This window comes from Suricata suricatta, chromosome 6 (assembly GCF_006229205.1).
Source record: "Suricata suricatta isolate VVHF042 chromosome 6, meerkat_22Aug2017_6uvM2_HiC, whole genome shotgun sequence".
Taxonomy (NCBI): Eukaryota; Metazoa; Chordata; class Mammalia; order Carnivora; family Herpestidae; genus Suricata; species Suricata suricatta.
Genome location: NC_043705.1, coordinates 106114044 through 106135329, shown reverse-complemented (window position 1 = coordinate 106135329; position 21286 = coordinate 106114044). Strand labels below are relative to the sequence as shown.

At 46.8% G+C, this 21286-nt stretch overlaps 1 protein-coding gene across 1 annotated transcript in view; it reads right to left on the bottom strand.

The window, feature by feature from the left end:
• FAT2 (FAT atypical cadherin 2) overlaps nucleotides 1-21286 on the bottom strand; it is an 80466-nt gene that overhangs the window by 40160 nt on the left and 19020 nt on the right. The window contains exons 2-9 of the mRNA XM_029942995.1: nucleotides 17118-20400; nucleotides 14607-14921; nucleotides 9373-9431; nucleotides 7692-8003; nucleotides 6483-6693; nucleotides 4199-4338; nucleotides 3323-3604; nucleotides 1578-1788 (exon numbers count right to left, since the gene is read on the bottom strand). Coding sequence (XP_029798855.1) covers nucleotides 1578-1788; nucleotides 3323-3604; nucleotides 4199-4338; nucleotides 6483-6693; nucleotides 7692-8003; nucleotides 9373-9431; nucleotides 14607-14921; nucleotides 17118-20379 — 4792 coding nt within the window. The 5' untranslated portion in view covers nucleotides 20380-20400. The remainder of the gene's footprint in view (nucleotides 1-1577; nucleotides 1789-3322; nucleotides 3605-4198; nucleotides 4339-6482; nucleotides 6694-7691; nucleotides 8004-9372; nucleotides 9432-14606; nucleotides 14922-17117; nucleotides 20401-21286) is intronic.

Sequence of the window (21286 nt, the reverse complement as noted above, 5' to 3'; positions counted from 1 at the left end):
CAGTTTGCTCTGTGATAAAGACCCTAAGTTCCATCAAAAATAGTTTTAATAAGTAGACTGCAGTTTAAAAGTAATTCTATTAAAAGTAGCCAAGTAAACTACCTAGGCATAATTATACCTTTTTTATGTTATGCTGCTGAGAGAAAAAATCAGGGCACAAAATTGTATGTTCATCTCAATCTTTGTTTTTAAATGTTTATTTTTGAGAGAGAGACAGTCCACTTGCATGCACAGACGCAGGGAAGGGGGAGAGAAAGAGGAAGACAGAATCCCAAGCAGGCTCCGCACCGTCAGCATAGAGCCAGATGTAGGCCTTAAACTCACAAACCATGAGATCATGACTTGAGCCAAAATCAAGAGTCGGACACTTAACCAACTGAGCCACCCAAGCACCCCCCAACCCAATTTTACTATTGCAGAAAGAGGCACAGGAAAGATAAGAGAGAAACACACAAAATAATTTTGTCTGGTGAAAACCACAGCTGAGTGCTATTTTCTTCTTTATTCCTGCTTCTCCCATGTTTTAAAAAATGAGCATGTGTGACTTCTATAATCAGAAGGGCATTTTAGAACAAATCTTAACTTATCTATAAAGTAAAATTAGTACCTCCATCAATGGGGTTGTCAAAGAGATAAAATGAGTTTAAAACTGTCATTATGCTTCAGAAATCACAAAAAATAAGCAATTAATGGGTTAAAATGTGTATTATTATTCTTCAGTGAGGTATAGACTTCTGCCACATGGCAAGGTATAACAGCTTCTGTTTCTTAAACAAATAAAGAATGTAAAATCTCTGACTTCTGGAAAGTACATAAGCAACAAATGAACATTGTGCTCTATGAGAGCAGAGAGCAAGTCATGTTCCCTTTGTCCCTTCAAGACATCTAGCTCTATGAATTTTAGTTTTATTAAAGATCATTGTGAGTTATCAAACATTAAATATTATCATTAATGATTATTTGGATACCAGATATTATCATTTTTGTTTCTTTAATTATTTGTAATTAACATTTATCAACAATAGCAATAGCCCCTGGCATTTGTATAATATTTGACAGTTTACAGTATGTATTAATATACATTTTCTCTTTTTCTCTCTACAAAGACTTTCTGGCACAGGGGAATCATTCCCATTTTTGACTGGAAGAAAACCATCTAACAGATATGAAATCATGATACGGCCTTAGCAGAAAATGTTACTCCTAAATGTAACTACTAAAACTATGCCATACATCTTACAAAGTGTTTATATGTCCCTTCTATTGCAAAGGCACAAAGATATTACATTTTTAAATGTTACATGGACTTCATAACCATCTTTACATATACATTGTTGTTGAATTTATATAATATGTATATAAATTCTCCCTTAACTTAAGTAGGCCCTTAGTTATTATTCTTACTATCTTTGGAAATGCATTAGCTTATTATGATCCCAGAGAATGTTCTAGAAATGGTATTTGCCAAAGCTTAGAGAGCCTGGTGTTTGATTCACTTGCAAATTCATGCCTCTGGTGCGTTTTCTTACTGCCAAAGACCCTTCCCTCTTACTCTGGACTCATGGCCAGCCTCTCACCTTTCAGGAAGGAGTAGCGGACCTCAGCATTGGCTCCCCGGTCACCATCCATGGCTCGGACCTGGAGCAGCTCTGTGTCTGGAGTCGTGGTGTCAGGAACACTCGCCTCGTAATAGAGTTGGGTGAAGTGGGGTGGGTGGAGGTTTCCATCCTCCACGTGAATAGACACCCACACAAAGTTCCTCTTGATGGGCATCTCCTGGTCTCGGACCTATAGGCCCAAGGGGATAATGCCGTGAGCAGCAAACAGAATGGGAGGAGGCAGGAGGGTTAAATTAAGGCCAATGAAATAGAATGCCAGTGAAAAAAATATACCCAATTGTAACTCTGTGTTGCTTTAAATTTTGCTCTCTTTTTTCTTTAAAAAAATTTTTTTAATGTGTATTTTTGAGAGAGAGAGACAGAGACAGAGTGTGAGAGGGGGAGGGGCAGAGAGAGAAGGAGACACAGAATCTAAAGTTGGTTCCAGGCTCTGAGCTGTCAGCACAGAGCCAGATGCAGGGCTCGAACCCACAAACTGTGAAATCATGACCTGAGCTGAAGTCGGATGCTTAACTGACTGAGCAACACAGACCCCCCTGCTCTTTTTTCCTTATAAATAAATTTATAAATTAGTGATTACTGGGCTTAGTTATATTCACAGATTATCCCATTTTAGAAGAAAGACAGAAAGAAGTACAGAAACAATACTTTCCAGCTGAGGTCTCAGAGAATATTAGCTCCTCAAGATGTTAGCATGTTACTTATGGGAAAAAATTGTATGGTCACCTAACTTTAGGGGGAGCACTGAATTAAATGATGTTAAAGTTTTCTTTGCTACAGGACTTTGCAGAGCTTTTAATATATATTAATGTGCCCAGAGGATGATAACCTAACATATAAAATCCTGCTTCTTGAGCCAGGAAGTTTCCATCATAAAGAACTGTATGATGGTTAGCAAGTCTCTGTGGGCCTCTGGTGTAAGAGGAGAGAAATGGGTAGGGTCGGGGCTGGGACTAGGGTGTGGCACTTAAGACATGCAGGGCATAGATTTAAGGAAGCTCACTTTCTTTTTTTAAAAATTTTTTAATGTTTTATTTATTTTTGAGAGAGAGACACAGCGTGAGCAGGGGAGGGTCAGAGAGAGAGGGAGACACAGAATCTGGACACAGGCTCCAGGCTCTGAGCTAGCTGTCAGCACAGAGCCCCATGTGGGGCTCAAACCCATGTACAGTGAGATCATGACCTGAGCCACAGTTGGACGCTCAACCGACTGAGCCACCCAGGTGCCCTGGAAGCTCACTTTTAGGGTCATAAAGTTGGGGCACAGAACCTTGAAAGTGAATCCTTCTTATAGTTTGTGCCCTGCAACACCTCTCTTGCTCTCACTAGTGTTAGTTCTGGGCAGGAGGGTCTCTGGGTTCTTCCCAGCTCTGACACTATGTCAGTCCACATTGTGGCCATGTGGTCATGAGGCAGGCAGAGAGCTGTTGGGGGATATGTGGACTGAGCTCAGAGAAAGCCCAGCTTTAGGACTTTCCTTGGCAGCTCTGTCATCTCTTTCTTTGCTCTCAGGCACCCCTTACAGAAGGTGCCTCTGGCAGGCTGGGAAATGTCACATCTCATGTCATGCATTGTCATGAGCATAAATATACCTGGCTAATCAGGCATATCAGGAAAGGGAACCTTCAGCATGCCTCCAAGTGTGCCCACCCCCACATATCCACAGCCAAGTGAATTTTCCCCTCGTTTTTCAGTTTACTCACCATAACTGTCAGTGTGTGCTGGGAGGGTCCCAAGCCCAGGTCCAACTTCCCCACAGTTACCAGGACACCACTGCTTGGGTCCAGCTGGAAGAGGCTGGCACTTCCTGGGTCTTGGCTGCCATGTATGGTATAGATGAGGCCTTTGCCCTTGTCTGGATCCGTGGCCTGGACACGGAGGAGCTCAACCCCAGGCAGTGTGTCCTGGGGAACTCTGACCTCATAATGAGCCTCCAGAAACTGGGGCCGATGGTGATTAACATTGGCAATCATGAAGATGTAGACCTAGGGAGAATGAGAGAGAGGGTAGACTTCAAGCTCTAGGGAGTCAGTGACCTTATTTGTCTGGTTCTTCCCCATACCATCTGTGTCTAGAACAGTGCCTGGCATGCAGCAGGCACTCAATAAATATTTGTTGAATGAATGGTAGGATTTAAACATCATAAGGCTTTGAAATAACATGCACTCTAGTGGTTTTCAAAAACAAACTTTTGGTTAAAAGGGCCTTTTCTTCAAGTGAAATTTTTTATGAAATTCCAATATATGAAGCATATAAAACTCTGGCTGAAACCATAGTAGAAAACTAGAGCCCCACTTACCATCATTTCTCATACCCATGGTAGCCTCTGTGGAACTCTACCTGTAATTGAAAACTGTTCATTGAGACAAAGGCCTTCGTTACACAGTGGAAACAAGAATTCTCCCAATAACACAGAAGTGGATAATATATCAGATAAGGCTGGAAGGCAGAACCTTAATTCCAAATCCAGCATCTTCTGAAGTATGCCACATCCACTGAAAGCCTTGTGTAGCTTTCTCCTAACCAAAGAGGTCTCCCATCCCCTCCCAGCTCAAGGTGTCCCCAGTCCAGCCTCTAACCTGGGTGGCAATGGTGTGGGACCCATCGGTCACCTCCACAGTCAAGTTATAGCTCGCCCTCCTCCTTGTGTCGAGAGGCTTAGCGATGACAATGCTGCCTGTGGTCTTCTCAATATCAAAGTCCATGTTCTGGTCGCCACCTGGAGTGGGGGTGGGGAGGGGGAGGAGGACAGACAGCCTCAGTGATGGAGCCAGTAGGAGAGCAACGGGGTCTGGCTGTCACATTCAGAGGAGGTGGTCATAGATCCTGTCACGTGCCTATCAAACTATTATCAAGATCTGAGTGATGATACAGAAAAAGGTAAACTTATAAGGACTGAAGAGTGGCAGAGGAAGACCAGTATTTGCCATAGAATGTATTCTGCTACCAGGATTGAAGACGCAGGAGTAATGAAGTCTACCCCATGGCCTATAGGACAATTTGCATAGCCTAAAGGTACCTGTATGCAGGAGAAAAATGAAAATAACTCTGTTCAACAAGAAGGAATTGATGTAATAAACTGCAAGAATCTAAAATATAGAATTAACATGCAGCTATTTAATTGTTTACTAAATCAAAATCTGTTTAGTGGCATGGAAATATGTTCATGTTATATTATATTTTAAAAGGTTATAAAACAGTGTGGAGGCTCCTCAAAAAACTATCGATAGAACTCCCCTATGACCCAGCAATAACACTGCTAGGGATTTACCCAAGGGATACAGAAGTGCTGATGCATAGGAGCACATGCACCCCAATGTTCATAGCGGCACTGTCTACAATAGCCAAATCATGGAAGGAGCCTAAATGTCCATCACTTGATGAGTGGATCAAGAAGATGTGATATATATATATACAATGGAGTACTACATGGCAATGAGAAAGAATGAAATATGGCCACTTGTAGGAAAGTGGACGGACCTCGAGGGTGTCATGCTAAGTGAAATAAGTCAGGCAGAGAAAGACAGATACCATATGTTTGCACTCATAGGTCTAACAGGAGAAAGCTAACAGAGGACCATAAGGAGAAGAATGGGGATAGAGAGCTGGGGAGAGTGAGGGACACAAATCATGAGAGACTATTGAATACTGAAAACGAACCGTGGGCTGAAGGGGGAGGGGGAGGGAGGGGGAGGGAGTGATGTCATGGTGGGGGGCACTTGTGGGGAGAAGCACTGGGTGTTATATGGAAACCAATTTGACAATAAACTATTAAATTTTAAAAAAGGTTATAAAACAATGGTTTAATATAACTCTAAGTGTGTGTATGTGCATGTGTGTGTGTGTGTGTGTGTGTAAAGAAAAACTAAAGGGAAAGACAAAAACATTTTAATAGTGGATTATCTTCTGATTGGTGGGGGTTTGGTGATTTTTATCATCTCCTCTGCTCTTATTTGTGTTTTCTAAAAGTTCTACAGAATACATGTATTAATTTTGTGCAAAAAAAAAAATCCAAACAAGAATCCAAAAAAAAATCCAAACTTCATATTTGGAAGTCAATCCAGGAAGTCAAAAACTCTTGGGACCGGTATATATCCAATCTCTGAACTAGGCTGAGAATCTCTATAATTGGACCCCAAAGTTCATGTGGTACTGAAACTCTTAGAGATTCTTAACCTGGAATCCCTCTCTGGGTTTCAGAGAATCTGTAAACCCCTCTATTTGTACACTCATGTGTGTGTGCCTGTGCACATGTGCACATGCACACTTTTTTGGGAAGAGGGCCTAAGCATTCATTAGATTCCCAACGGATTCATCAGATTCCCAAAATGGTCTATGCTCCCCTCACCCTAGGTATTTTAACAAAATCTTGGTTTAGAGACAAAAAAAATTTCAGAGAAGACCATGAGAGCTTGGACCCAAATGTCTCCTACAAAGAGAATGGACACTTTCCCCTGATCCTGAGGATGGAACCTGGGCTTAGAACATGACACATGGCCCCAGGGTATAGCAGCCCTCAAGCCATGGTCAGTGATGTCAGCTCTGCATGAATCTCACACTGAGGCAGAAGAGGAAACATAAAACTTGTGCTTTGTCCTCTGAGTCTTGGGCACTTGGAGTAACTGGGGGGCTGTCCAACTCTGACTGGAGTACCAGTGAGGCTCTACCTGAGATTCCACTGGTGTGGAAGGAAAGTTTGGCAGGAGCAGTGCTTCTACTCACCCGCTGCCCCAAGGAACAAGGGAAGAGACAGTCACCACTCATAGCCAAAGGAGGGGCGGAGTGAGAGCGCTCAGGACTGTGCTGTGAAGACCAAGCCTGGGCTGTAAGGATGGGAGGGGCTGACCGTCCTACGGTGCTCACCGGAGATATTGAACCAGAAGAGACCGGGTCGGCCCTCCACACTGATGACCCCCACCATGTGGTTCACAGGGTCTGTCTCCATGACCGTAAAGCTGTAGTGGGGGTCATCAAAGGCCAGTGGTATGGAGGAGGGCCGGGGCTGCGGGATCCACTCAATGTGTAGCCGGACACTGGCCAAGAGTGGCGGCTGCCCACGATCTGTTGCTTGGATCTGAAAAGAATCCAAAACTGAAATTTAGATTCTGTCTGCAGGGTTGAGGCCAAGAAATAAGGAGACCCAGGTGGCCAGGCAAGAGGCAGAGCCCCCTGTGACTGTTGGAGCTGGTCGTCCAGCTGCCCATCCATTCATTCAACACACAATGGAAGCCCTGCTGTAAACAGGCACTGTGCTGGTCGCTGCAGGCTCAGTGGTGAACAAAACAGATGACCTGCTCCAGGACTTCGTGCGTAGTGGAGAAATACCCAGAGCTGCTATTAACTGAAGGTTTAGTGTGTGCTAGTTCTTGAACTGGACTTGGAACACGTGGCCCCTTCTTAATGGCCAAAGACATAAACTAAACAAGAATTTATGGAGCTCTCACTAAGATCAGGCTCTGCTCTAAGAGCAATATGGGCAATATCTAATTTAATTCTCATGACAGCCCTGAGAGAGGTCCCATTATATCTTCCTTTGCAGGAGCAAATGGACTCAGCATGGTGAATTCGGCTGCTTGGGATCGTCTGCCTCACCAGGAGTGAGACTGGGGTTGAACTCAGGCTGTCAGACATGAGAGTCCATATCCTAACCACTTGCTATGTTGACTTCCTACAAGGAAAATGGTCTCATCCCCATTTTACAGATGATAAAACAAAGGTTCAAGGAGATTATGTGGCTTGGCTTTGGACAGGTGTAAAATGACAGAGCTAGGGTTGGAACCTAGGCTTAGTTTGATTCCAAAGCCTGTGTTACTCTCACCAAAATCCTTATCTCTAAGAATACATCAGGTTTCCCAGGCAAGGACCTTATTGGCTTCAAAGAGAAAGGCCCAGAATTCTGATCCTCCGGCTGACATCAGGGCTCCCATTTCTCTGGGAGAAAGCTAAGGTAGGGAACACAACCTCTACCATGCCTAATGGCTATCTCCCTTCTCCTGTGTCCTTAAAGGAAATCCCTAACCAGTTATGACACTCCTCCCTCTGTGGCATCCCCCACCCATCCCCAGCACTCACTGTTAAGATGTTGTACTCTCCGGCTGTGAAGGTGCTGCTGGATGATACCACGCCTGTGTCTGGGTCTATGCTGAAGTTCCCCTCATCACTCTCCTCGATACTGTAGGTGACCCTGCCATTGAGACCCTCATCAGGGTCTGAAGCTACCAGTCTGTACACAGGCCCAGGGGTTACTGGGCTCAGCCTCTCTGGAAGGCGGACATTGAAGAGCTTGTGGGAGAACACAGGAGGGTTGTCATTGACATCTAAGATGCGGACCACCACCCTGGAGGTGGACTTGAAGGAGGGTTCCCCGTTGTCCAGCACAGTCACCTGGGGACAGAATGGAGGATGAATTGCCGAGCACAAAGCAATGCATTACCACCACCTGCAACCCTTCTGCCATCCCTGCTTTCAACAGCCTGGAAATATTAGCCAGGCTTTGTTTTGGTATATGCTTGTGATTTTTATTATCATAACTTCACCTACTTGGAACCCAGCTCTCTGGTGACCTCGCCCACAGGAAAGCTGGCAAGAACCGAGAAAGAAACCAGAAAAAAAAAAATTGGAAGAAAACAAAGCCACGGAGGCTCTAGAGAAAAGCTCATGTTCTTTACTCAGGTGGCCCAAGGGCCATTTCTCAGAGACCATTTACTTTTTATTTGCTTGTAATTCTCATAAGCTTTGTTCTCCAGTTTACTTAAGCTACTGGAGGTTAGAAAAAACAAATGAGAAGATGTTTATGAAGGAGTGGGTGGGACCTTTTGAGTCAGACCTGCAGACCGATGCATGAGATAAAATTCAGAGCAAGGGAAAAGGCACTACTAAAACAATTTCAGAATCAAGGGCTATTTCACGTAGGGGCCAACAGTCCCCTGAATCAAGGGCCCCGAGGGCATCGTACAAGATAGGACATTTCCACACTGAGTGGTTCTGAATTTTTAAAATATTTTGGTGTTTAAAGAGAAATACCTTTGCTGAAATAGGGAGAATGCTCAGTCTCTAGAAGGCCATTTAGCAGCTGCTTACTAATAATACCTGTCTCTTTCAAAGGGAATGTGCAGAGCCTGAGAGCCTAGAAGACCAATTTATTTCAATTTTGCTGAAGGAATGTGTGTCCTTCCCACCTGATGTCTTTAAGACTGGAAGAGATGCCCATTCATCAGTTATGGATAGCTCCAGAGGAGGCCTAAGTAGATTCCTTCTGATTTACTCCATTCTAGGTCAAGACTGACTCCTCTTGTTGGAAAGGGCACCAGGGATGCTTACGTGATTTTAGAAACATCCGAGAACCCACAGAGCTAGAGAACAAAGGTCTCGGGTTTCATCTGGGTCTCCTACTGACCTAGTGCTTGACCTTGGGTATAGGGATGGGCTGGAAACCAGATTCAACAAGTACATAGCACATGTGTACCACGCCCTATTCCTGCACTTACCGCACATTACTAATCAATCAGCGCTTCCTGCCCAGCCCAGACATGGTTTCAGATTCCTTCCCTGCCCAGTGCTGGAGAGCCAGGGAAGACCCTGAGAGTCTTCATCACCAACCACAGCAAGATTCAGCTTAAGAAACTCCTCCTCCCTGAGCCTCAGCCACAGTACTTGGAGATGCACGTGTGGCCCCCAGGCCTGGCTCAGCTTCCGCTTGGCCCCCTTCAGGAGGTTTTTGAATCCAGTGAATGAATTCACCACCATTACTCACCTCCAGGATGTGTTCATCCTTGTTCTCTCTGTCCAGCTGCCGGGCTGTGGATAGGAGACCTGGGGCAGAGGCAGAAGGAGGGAGACCTGAGCAAAGGGCTCCCAGGGCCGCTTTATTGGGGGTGAGTTCATGGATACATCTAAATCCTAGGGCAGAATTTTCCTGGTCTTTGGAGAGCAAAGACATTATGGGGAAATGGGACCCTCAAGGAGGAGAAAGGGAAGTGAAGAAGGAGGAGAGTACAGCAGAGATAATGGGATCAGCGGCTGTTTCCACATACGTCCAGCTTTTACCATTAGGAGGGATGCTGTGGGGGCACCTTGGTGCTCAGTTAGGTAAGCATCTGACTCTTGATTTCAGCTCAGGTCATGATCTCATGGTTTGTGAGTTTGAGCCCTGCATCAGGCTCTGTGCTGACAGCATGGAGCCTGCTTGGGATGCTGACTTTATGTCTCTCTCTCTCTGCCCCTCCCCCACTCACTCTCTTGTCTCTCTCTCTCTCAAAATCAATAAATAAATAATAGTAAGGGGAAAAAAAGGAGGGATCTGTGCACAATGTATTATTGGGGGTTTGGGGTTGGGGAGCAACTTGTGTTCCCTGGCTCCTCTTAGCTTGCCTATAAGTTGAGGAAGGTGGATTGGGGTATCTGTGAGTCTAGTTTTGATTTCCTGAGGCACTGTGGCTATAAACTGCAGCCATCTGAGGCCACAAAGGAGAGAAGGTGCCAGTTGTCTGCAGGCATCAGGAAAGTCAAGATGGAGGTTATGCGCGAGGGGCATCAGCGCTGGTAGGAAAGGTCTCTTGAATAAGAGCAGAACAGGTAGGGCTCAGTGGGTCATCTGAAACTTTCAATAGGGTTTTTTTTTTTTAATCTTGTTTAGGCAATTAAATGATGGAGTAATGGAATGGAGTGTGAGGAAGGGAGCTCAGTGGGGGGAGAGGGGATTTGGTGCTGGGTGGAGCCTCCAGGTGCTGGGAATGGGAGCATGTGTAAGGAGTGGCCTCTGTTAGAGGCGTGTTATTGCCTGTGCGGTAGAACCAAGTCACCCCTACTTTTTCTTCCCTGATGGAGGGCAGGCATGGGGGGAGCAGAGAAGGTTCTGGAAAGTCCTATAGCCAGAGGCCCTTCCAGTCAGGGAAAAAAGATACTCCTCTGGGTCAGCATGAATGTTGTCCCAGGTCAGCCCATCCAGCTCATCCCCACGCTGAGGGGCCTGACAGGGAAGGGCCCAGGATCCAGGGGCCCCCAGGGGGAGTGCAGGGACGAAAGGGCCCCAGCTAGTGAGCCTTCCTTCTGGCTCAGTCCTGGCTTTCTTCCTGCTTCTTCTCTCTCTCCATCCCCTCTTTTCCCATTCTCTCCTCTCTCTCTCTCTCTCTCTCTCACTCACTCTTTCTTCCATTTATCCCTCATCATCCTCCTCTCCTCCTTACCCCTCTCTTCCTCTTGCCCTTCCCCTTATTTACCTCTTTGAATCTCTGACATTGTCTCTCTGTCTCTGGTTTTTCTTCTCTCTCTCTCTCTCTCTCTCTCTCTCTCTCCCTTGTCTCACCACCACACCCCCAGACCTTCTAAGGGCCAGCGTCCCTGGAATTGCTGCCTGTGGCTTCCTGGGTCATTGCCTTGTTTTCAGCCTCATCCCCCCTCTCTGAAGTCAGTGTCAGGATTCTCAGCGAGTGCCATGTAGAATGGGGTTGTGGCAGAGCTGCCCCCACAGGTCTGTTTGAGGTCCAATGAGGACCCTTCTTGGCGCGAGGAGGACACTCATCAATTCTCCTCCCCAAACAAATGTTTCCCATCACCCATCTCAGGCCCATCTTTGACTTTCCTCTCCCTCATCCAGTGATTCTCCAACTTCTGTTGATTTCACCTCTAATGGATTCCAGATCCTTCTACTCCATTCACTCTACCCTACCACAGTCTAGATCTTACCTCAATACCCCTCTGTGTCCAGACATTCTACCAAGCTCTTTATAGACCTCTATTGATTAATTAATTCACTTAATCTTTACAACTATGCAGGAGGGAGCTATTATCATGTCTCAGGCATGAAGACTCAGGCATAAAGCAGCTGAGTAACTTTACCCACAGCTCACAGTTAAAAAGTCAGGAAAATCGGGGCCTCTGGGTGGCCCAGTGGGTTAAGCATCTGCCTGACTCTTGATTTCAGCTCAGGTCCTGATCTCATGGTTCATCCTGAGGCTCTGTGCTGACAGCATGGAGCCTACTTGGGATTCTCTCTCTCTCTTTCTGCCTTCCTCTCTCTCACACTCTCTGTCTCTCTGCCCTTCCCCTGCTCATTCTCTCTCTCTCTCTCTCTCTCTCTCTCTCTCTCAAAAATAGATAAACAAACATTTTTTAATTAAAAAAAATAAGTAGGGGAAATGGGATCTGCGTTTAGACAACTGACCTACTTGCTGGCCCTTCCTCCCCGCTGGCTATTGCCCTCCTTGCCTGGATGCCTGTGCAGACTGCTGTCAGCGCTCCTCACCCTCCAGCTCGGCATGGCCACCCTTGCTTCTTGAAGCCGTTGTGACTCCACCAACCGAGCATCTCCCTGTCTCCTCTGGGCGGGCGCAGCACCGCATCTACACATATCTTACTGTGGGCTTTCACACTGGCTCTCTAGTTTGTTATATCCAGATCTTCATGCTCTTGATGGGTTGAATTCCTCAAGGCCTGAAACTCTGTTTAATTATCTTCACATCTCAACACAGCGCATAGTTTAAATGCTTCCTAAGGACAGACACCTTGAAACATCCGTTGAACAAATGAACGAAGCTTAGGCTTCACTAGAGATTATCGATGCTGGCAGAGATTCATTCACTACTGTTTCTCTTATTTACTGAGGTTCTACTGTGTGTCGGGCACTGAAGATATTATAGAGGGCAAAAACAATCAAGGTTCCTTTTCTAGAAATCTTTGAAGTTTAGTGGAGGACATAGATAATTAATGGGACAATCACACACATGAATATAATGTTCTATGTGATAAGTGGTTAAAAAAGAAAGGAGTAGGGGCACCTGAGTGGCTCAGCCAGTTGAGCATCCAATCTCATGATCTAATGGTATATGCATTTGAGCCCTGTATAGGGCTTTCTGCTGTCAGCGTGGAACCGGCTTTGGATCCTCTCTCTCTGCCCCTTCCCTGCTGGTGCTCTCTATCTCAAAGATAAATAAACATTAAAAAAATTTTTTTAAAGAGGGGGTACCTGGGTGGTTCAGTCAGATAAGCATCCAACTTCGGCTCAGGTCATGATCTCACAGCTGGTGAGTTCAAGCTCCGTGTCAGGCTCTGTGCTGACAACTCAGAGCCTGAAGCCGACCTCAGATTCTGTCTCTGTCTTTCTCTGCCCAACCCCCTCCCCAATCATGCACTCTCTCTCTAATACAATTAAGCATTTAAAAAAACATTTTTTTAAGTTGACTGAGCTAGGAAATGTATTATACTGTCAGGAAAAACTGTAAAGAAAGAATGACTGGGCTGGGATCTGAAAGAAGAGTGAGAGTTAGCCAGACAAAAGGAGAGGAAAAGAAACTTCTGGAAGCAAGACCAGTGCATGCAAAGGCTGTGTGTCAGGAGAGAGCATGGACTGAAATAGGCCATGTCGTTGGAGCCAGAGGGGCGGGGTGAGAAAGGTAGGACAAAGCCCAAAAGGGCCACAGAGGCCGTGTCAGACAGAGTGTGAGAAGAGGGAGAATGTGGCTTTATCTTAGGATGTGGGGAAACCATTCCAAGTATCCAAGCAGGGAAGTGGAACAGTATAACGGTGGTGATAAGAAAGGTGGGCTGGGGGCTCCATTGCTGACTTATTATTTTATTTTTAAATGTTTGCACTGGCTAAAATGTCTTCTACTCAACTGTAGGAAGACTGAGACTGTCTCTGCTCTCTGGGGCATTTGCCAGACCCTGTGTCAGGGAACTGTTGACAGTAAACAGAATAAGGGTTTGGAAGACATTGAGAAGCCAATGCCTTAGGTGAGAGAGCTCTTCTCTCTTCTAAAGGAGGGGGCGGGCAGGATGGGCCCAGTGAGGACCAACTTAGGCCTGTTTTCCAGGGCAAAAGGATCCTTCTTAAAGGACTAATCCATTCCCTGAGGTCAAAGGTTAACAGGAAAGGCTCCAAACAAATGTTCCTGTGCAAATAGATACTCATGTTCTCCATCCACTGTCTGTCCCAGGACTTCCAGGCTCTTGCTACTCCTCATTTCCTTCTGTCTTAAGGATGGGGAGCCAGTTTCTCCCTTCCCACCTCCCCAAATCTCACCAGCATTCTCTCCTTCCAAGAGTGAATGACTGGAGCCAGAGAATAGGACCTTGGGTTCAGAGGAGAGAGCGTCAGCCTTCTCTGCTATTGGATTCCTGTCCGTCCTCTAAGAGGAAGATGTGGCCTTGGAGACATGTCCACAGCAGTGGGAGCTGGCTCTCAAGTTCCAACAGCAACAGGAGCCACGCAGGTAGCCTCAGTTCTGGAAGCAGGCTGAGAATAGCACAACAGGGAGGAGAGGCCCATGGGCACCAGAGGACATGCACCTGCTCTCCATAGAGAGCTGCTGTAGCCTCCAGGTATTTGTGACCCTGTGCAGATGTGGGCTCAGTGGGGCCAGATCTCCTAGATTTTTAATGAACAACCAGAAATCTGGAGTGTTTTGTGGAATTTTCTAATCTTTAAATGTTCCCAACGACTTGAAAAATCATTGCTTAAAACTTGTGCAAGCCAAACAAAGCACCTTTGTGGGCTACGTCCTGTCCACCATCCTTGCCCCAGATGGCCTTGGACAATGATAGATGTTTATGAGATGATGGACTCCACTGCACCACTGCTGTGCGGGCAGGCTCAAGATCAGTTTAGAACTAGGATTAAGAGATTCAATCTGTGGCTCTGACTCGGGGGAGAGGTCAGCTTGGGAGCACCTGGAGATCTGAAATAGTCCCAGCATGGCCACCCAGGCACTCTACTTAGCTTCCCTAGGCCCCAAGGAAAGAAAGCCAATATATTCTTATTTTCCCAGAGAGAGAGACTTTGTAGAGCAGTGGTTCTCAAACTTAGCACACTTTTGAATCCCTCAGATATTCTGTTAAATAAAAATATGGATTTCTGGGCTCCCCTGTGGGACATAGGGCCTGAGAATTTGAATTGCTAACATGTTCACAGGTGATGTTGATGATGCCGGTCCAAAACCAAACTGGGACAAGCACTGCAGTAGAGATTCCTATTCGCCCTAATGTCCTTACCTGTGAGAGGGTGAATGACGAAGAATCCCATTTGGTTCCCACTGGTGATGTTGAAGGTTAGCTTCCCTTTGGAGCTGGAGTCTGGGTCCCAAGCATCCAGCTGAAGCACAGAGGTGTGCAAGGGTGCATCCTCCCGGATGGAGGGGTAGAACACTGGCCTGGACATCCGGGGCGGGTTGTCGTTGACATCCATAACCTCAATGTAGACTTCAGTCATGGAAGAGAGAGGTATGGAACCTCTGTCCACTGCTAGTACCGTCAGCCAGTAGCAGGAAACAGACTCTCGGTCTAGGGGTGCCAGAGTCTGAATCATACCTAGGGACAGTTGATCACCAAACCCACAATATTTTAGAGCGCAAAGTAGCTTTAGGAATCACCTTACCTAACAGTCCCTGGATGATACTGTGGAAATAGGAGCTCCATGAGAAAAGGGACCTGCTGTTGATGTGGTGCGGGAGCTGCTGAGTCAAGCACAGGGGAATTCATATCCTGTCTGTAGAGCCTCTCAGAGCCTTTCTCTGCTAAAATAAGCCCGTGACAGTTGTCCTTAAAGTGATTCCTCCAAGTTTCAAATATTATAGATCCCAATTTAAAGGTTAGGGATCTGATGATGAAATTGCCGTTCCCCCTTTCCAGCATCCTCATGATTTCAGAGACCTTACTTCATGCCTTAGTTCGCTCGCTCCACGTATTGCTTACTATGAGCCAGAAGCCAAGGGACCAACAGTGAGCAAAAGAGGGTTGTACCCTAAGTTCTCACGGGTCACGCTCAGCCGGAAGGACTTGTGCCGAGGACAGGGCCCATGCTCACAGCCATCGTGGGGCACAGCTGAAGGAACCTTACTGCTCTGTCAGCTGGGGAGACAAAGGCCCAGAGACAGATGTGATCTGATCAAGATCATGTCTCAAGTGGGCCTGAAGAGCAGCGGCTCTCTTAACTGACTCTCAGTCTAGTGCGCTGTCTACCACATGGCCCTGCCCTTCACCCTGGAAAATAAATCACCCATCAGACTGTAAGCTCTTCGAGGACCGTGACCTACCTGTATTCACCTGGGGCCTCCTCCAAGGTGCCCTCCAAGAACCTCACAAGCAGAAGGTGCTTGTGACAGTTTGGTGAATTGTACTTATTTTCTGTGAAGCTTTAAAAGGAATAAATAGGGATGCCTGGGAAACTCAGACTGTTAAGCATCCAGTTCTTGATTCCAGCTCAAGTTATGATCTCTCAGTTTGTGAGTGTGAACCCCATGTTAGACTCTGTACTGACAGTGGGAAGCCTGCTTGGGATTCTCTCTCTCTGCCTCTCTGCTCCTCTCTCTCTCAAAATAAATAAATAAACTTGGGGTGCCTGGGTGGCTCCGTTGATTAAGTATGTGACTTTGGCTCAGGTCATGATCTCATGGTTCATGAGTTCAAGCCCCAAGTTGGGCTCTGTGCTGACAGCTCTGAGCCTGAAGTCTACTTTGGATTCTGTGCCTCCCTCGCTCTCTGCTCTTCCCCTGCTAGTGCTCTCTCTGTCTCTCAAAAATAAATAAACATTAAAAAATATTTTCTAAATAAATAAATAAACTTTAAAAAAAGGAATAAATAGGTTGGTGCCAACTTTTTGGAGGGCAATTTAGAAATTATCTATTAACATTGGAAATATACATTATCCTTTGACCCAGCAACTGCATTTTTAAGAGTTTTTCCTGTAAAGACTCATGCATATGAGTGATAGTATATAATCAAGGGTGTTACAGCTAGATGATAGAATAAAAAGCAGCCATTAAAAAACAAGGGAAACTATAGGTACTGGTATGTAAGAGATCCTGGTGTTATGTGAAAAAAAAAAGTGTTGCAGAATTAGTGTCTTTTGTATGATTTTTTCACAATAAAATGAACAGTGATAAAATCTCAGACACAAAGAAGAAAAATGTACAAGATTATAGACCAAATTGTCAATAAAAATTATAACTGGGGAGATGGGACACTAAAAACACATTCACTTTTAGGGGTGTCTGGGTGGCTCAGTCTGCTGAATGTCCAGGTCTTGATTTCAGCTCAGGACATGATCCCAGGGTCATAGGATCGAGTCCTGCATTGGGATCTGCACTGAGCCTGGGGATGGTTTCAGATTTTCTCTCTCTCACCCCCACTGCCCCTCTTCCCCACTCTCTCTAAAAAATTTTTTTAACATTCATTTTTAAATTATATATAAAAATTTATAGCCATGATGTGTTACTTTTATAAGCATATACATACACTGTATGTTTATTTGTGTATATGAACATATACACAAATGCTAGTGAGATGACTGATTTGACTTAAATGGATGCACACACACACGTATACATATGTATCTCCAGTATGACAAAGATGAATTTAAAATAAAATAAAAAGGACAAGAGGGAGAGTCCCTAGTTATTGCCTTTCATTTAGCCTGGAGCCTGCCTTCTTTCAGGATGACCCCTGATTCCCTGAGGCCCCTCCTCTCCAAGCACCTGGCACGCCCATCCACCCCACTCCCAGTACCTGTGTCTGGGTTGATGCTAAAGGCTGCAAGACCGGTGCCAGCCCTCAGGAAGTACTGGAGCTCCCCATCCAAGCCACTGTCGTCATCCTGGGCGGTCACTGCCATCACCTGGGTTCCCGAGGGGCTGTTTTCCTGCACCTGCCCCTGGTGCACAAAGGAGGCAAAGCGGGGAGGGTGGAGATTCTCATTCACATCCAAGACTATCACTTCCATGTGGCAGAGGGTCCTGCGGGCCAGGGGCCGCCCACTGTCACTGGCCCACAGGCTCAGATTGTATCCAGCCTGCCTCTCAAAGTCCAGCTCTCTCTCCAGACTGAGAGCACCGGTCATCAGGTCCACCTGGAAGGTCCCATGGGCGTCATCCAACAGGACATAGCGCACTTCTCCTGCAGGGCCCACGTCAGGATCAGAGGCATCCAGAAACGTTAGAATAGTCCCAGGGGGCAGATCCTCTGGGACTTTCAGGCTGCTGAGTTCTGTGAGGCACTGAGGTGAGTTGTCATTGACATCTTCCAATGTGATTGTCAGGTCAGTGACAGAGAAGAGCTGGTGACCCTTCCTGGGCTGATCCCTGGCTTCCACCTTGAGTATATATTGTGGCTCTGATTCCCGGTCCAGGTGTCCTGTGACAACCAGCTCCCCAGTGAGGGGATGGAGGGAGAACTTCTCTGTGGGGCTTAGCAGGGTGTAGTGAACCCTCCCATTGTCATCAGAATCAGCATCTTTTGCTTTCAACTCTGCAATTGTGGTTCCAACTTCTGCGTCCTCCGAGATGGTTATCTGGTACCCACCGGGAGGAAATCTGGGGGCATTGTCATTCCAGTCTTTCACGTTCACTGTCAGCAGCTTCCAGGATGACTTCTGGGGAATGCCCAAGTCATACACTGTTACATTAAGGATGTAGAAGCGGGTGGCTTCGTAGTCCAAAGGGGAAGCAACCACGAGCAGCCCTGTCTCCAGCTCAATGTCAAAGCAGCCTTCATCATTACCATCTGCAATCACATAGACCAGTTTGCCGTGAAATCCAGGGTCAGGGTCAGTGGCTGCCAGGCGGGCCAGGGAGGTGTTGACAGGAACACGCTCAAGAATGTCAATAGACTGTGGGAAGTGGTCTTCAAACTGGGGCGTATGATGATTGATCTGATATGCACTGAGGGAAATGAGGTCCTCATCACTGGAGTCCTGGTTCTGAAACCCAAGAGAATGGAGGATGGCCTTGGTGAAATGCATCAATACTCCTGTTTTATCACACGTTACAGGGACCTCAAAACGAGGGTCTTTCACAACAGTAACATTCAAAGTTGTGGGTGAGGCATAGTGTTTCCCATCTGAGGCTGTAATTTTCAGGGAATAGTTGATGGGTTGACCAGTAGTAGTATGATTCATGAAAGAGCGTTTGAGGGATATCACTCCAGAGAAATGATTTAGATCAAAATACTCTAGTTCATTTCCTGACACAAACTCATATTTTAGGTTCTGCAGCTCATCCACATCTATAGCGGACACAGTCATTAGGGACCTTCCCACTGGCCAGTCTTCATGGATAGACCCGGTGCAGTTGACTTGCTCAAACATAGGCTTGTTGTCATTTAAGTTCTTGAGCCTAAGAGAAATAGACACTTCCTTTTCCTGGCGAAATGGGGATCCCCAATCTGATGCCCGTACCCGGAAGGTGTAAATTCTTTTCATGAGCTCATAGTCCATGGGTTTGGAGGTGGAGATAATCCCCAGGTAAGGGTCAATAGAAAAGGGCACAGCTTTGGGACGAGTGATGGAATAGGTAATGTATCCATTCTCTCCATGATCCCGGTCTGTGGCAGTCACTGTCAGGATGCTGGTGCCTGGAGGGATGTTCTCATCAAAAGTCGCATCATAGGAGGACCTGTTGAAGATGGGGGCGTGGTTGTTACAGTCCACTATATCAATGACCACGGTGGTGGAGGCCAGCCCCGGCGAGGTTCTGATGTGCAGCTGGTAGTGGGCCCGGTCATGAGAGTCCATGAGCTTCGTGGTGGTGATGAGCCCAGTGCGAGCATTCAGTTTAAACCCCGTGCTCTCTGAGGACGGCTTTAGAACGTACTGCAGGTTGGGGAAGGCTCGGGTCACTTTCACCATGACCACACGGCTGCCAGGCGGGGAAAACTCACTGAGCCGCACTCTGTAAACAGCCTTCTCAAATTTGAGGGAGGCCAGTTTGGAAGGAGGAAGGTGAAAGCCCCTGATCTGGGAAGAAGAAGAAGAGGGCCTGCTCCTACTCCTGGCCTGCAGGCTGAGGTTGAATCCATGAAGGTGCTCCAGCCAGTTGATGTCTTTGACAGACACCAGACTGAACTCACTGCTGCGGGTGTAAGACCTGACGGCTTTGAAGTACTTTCCAGGGTCGCCACCAACTATCTCTAGTGAGTCCACTTCAGCACCAGAGCCATTTGCATCCACCATGACAGTGGCGTAGGTGGCACCTTCGTTGTCTGGCGGAGCCACCACCACTGAGGTGATGGCCGGGGGCTTCCTGAGGGCAGGCTCCACGTGGATGATGAGTGTAGCCAGATTGCCAAACCCATTGCCCTCTGAGATTTTCCTCATGCGGTCCACAGCCAGCACCTGGAGCTCATACCTCCCTCGCCAGGTGACGTTGAGCTTCCCAGCCAAGGTGACCACGCCACTGGTGGGATGGACGGCAAACATCTCTGACCTTGTGTTAAAGACATAATAGAACTTGGCGTTCTGGCCCAGATCAGCATCTGTGGCAGTCACCTTGCAGATGGGGCTTTTGAGGGGCATGTCCTCAGAGATGGTAACTCGGTACGAAGGCGGGGAGAAGAGGGGCTTGAGGTCATTCTGGTCCAGGATGTGGACCACCACCTGGGTCAAAGCTTCTAACTCCAAGGTCTTCTCCGTGGCTTGGATGATGAGGGTGTAGCTATCTCGCACCTCCCTGTTCAGAAGGGCCGTGTTGCTGCTCTTTGTCCTTATTCTCAGAAAGCAGAAGTTACCCACCACGTATTCCTCTGTTTTAAACACATTGGCCACATCCCCAGAGATGATCCGGTATCGCACTGCCCACTGAGGCTCGGCGAGGTAAATGCCCATTTTCACAGAGCTCTCCACATAGGTCTTGGGGGCAGAGTTTTCGTAGATGGTTGCATTATAAAGAGAGTATGTGAAGCGCCAGGCTGCGGAAGAGGTGATCCCTTCTTGGGGTTTCTCACAGGTTGTAGAGTGGAGCAAGAAAATGACAAAGCCCAAGAAGGCAATAATCATGATGGAAAAACTCCTGAAGCCCTAGGCACACAAAAACAAAAGCAAACAGAACAAAGCAGAAAAGGTATAAGTTAGGAAAGAAATGGTTCCTACTGCTATGGTTCTTTGCTGGGGTGATTTTGCCCCCCAGGGGACACCTGGCCAGTGTCTGAAGACACTGTCAGCTATCCCAGCTTCCTGAGGCTGGGGGCTGCTATTGGCATCTATGGATGGAGGCCAGGGTGCTTCTAAGCAGCCTACAACACATAGGACAGCACCCCCACCCCCCGCAGCAACAACAAATGATCCATCCCCAAATGCCAGTAGTGCTGAGATTAAGAAACCCTCCATCTAAAGACGAACAGACTAACTTAAATGCTTTCTCAAGGATGCTTGGCAGATACAATACAGTCCTGACCATTTGCCCCCTTTTCCAAAGAACTTTCAATGGCTCCTCAGTGATGGTCAGATATTTTCAACCAGGTACCAAGTTTAGCAGTCTGTGTCTAAGCACTTCTACAAGACCCCATCCATCAAGGCCGAGCCCCAGCCAAACCGAGTTGCCTCTGCAGGTGCAGGGGCTGCAGAAAAGCAAAGTGACCGAGGTCGGTCACCAGCCTGGCATCCGGTTGGCGGGCCATCAGCCTTGGCTCCACCACTTAACTAGCTAGGTGATTTCTGCTCAGGTTATTTAACCTCCAAGAGCCTTGATTTCCTCTTCTGTAGAATGGAAAGAAGGATGTTATCTACCTCATTGGATTGCTGTGAAAATTAAATGAAACAACAAAGATAAGTGACCCAGCAGGGTGCCTGGGACATAGAGATTTTAGCGCAATATTGGCTCTACTATTAGTATTAGGCAACTCCGTTCCATCAAGGGAAGGGAGCCATCTGAGCTTTACAGCTAGATAGAGGGGAAGCAAGAATT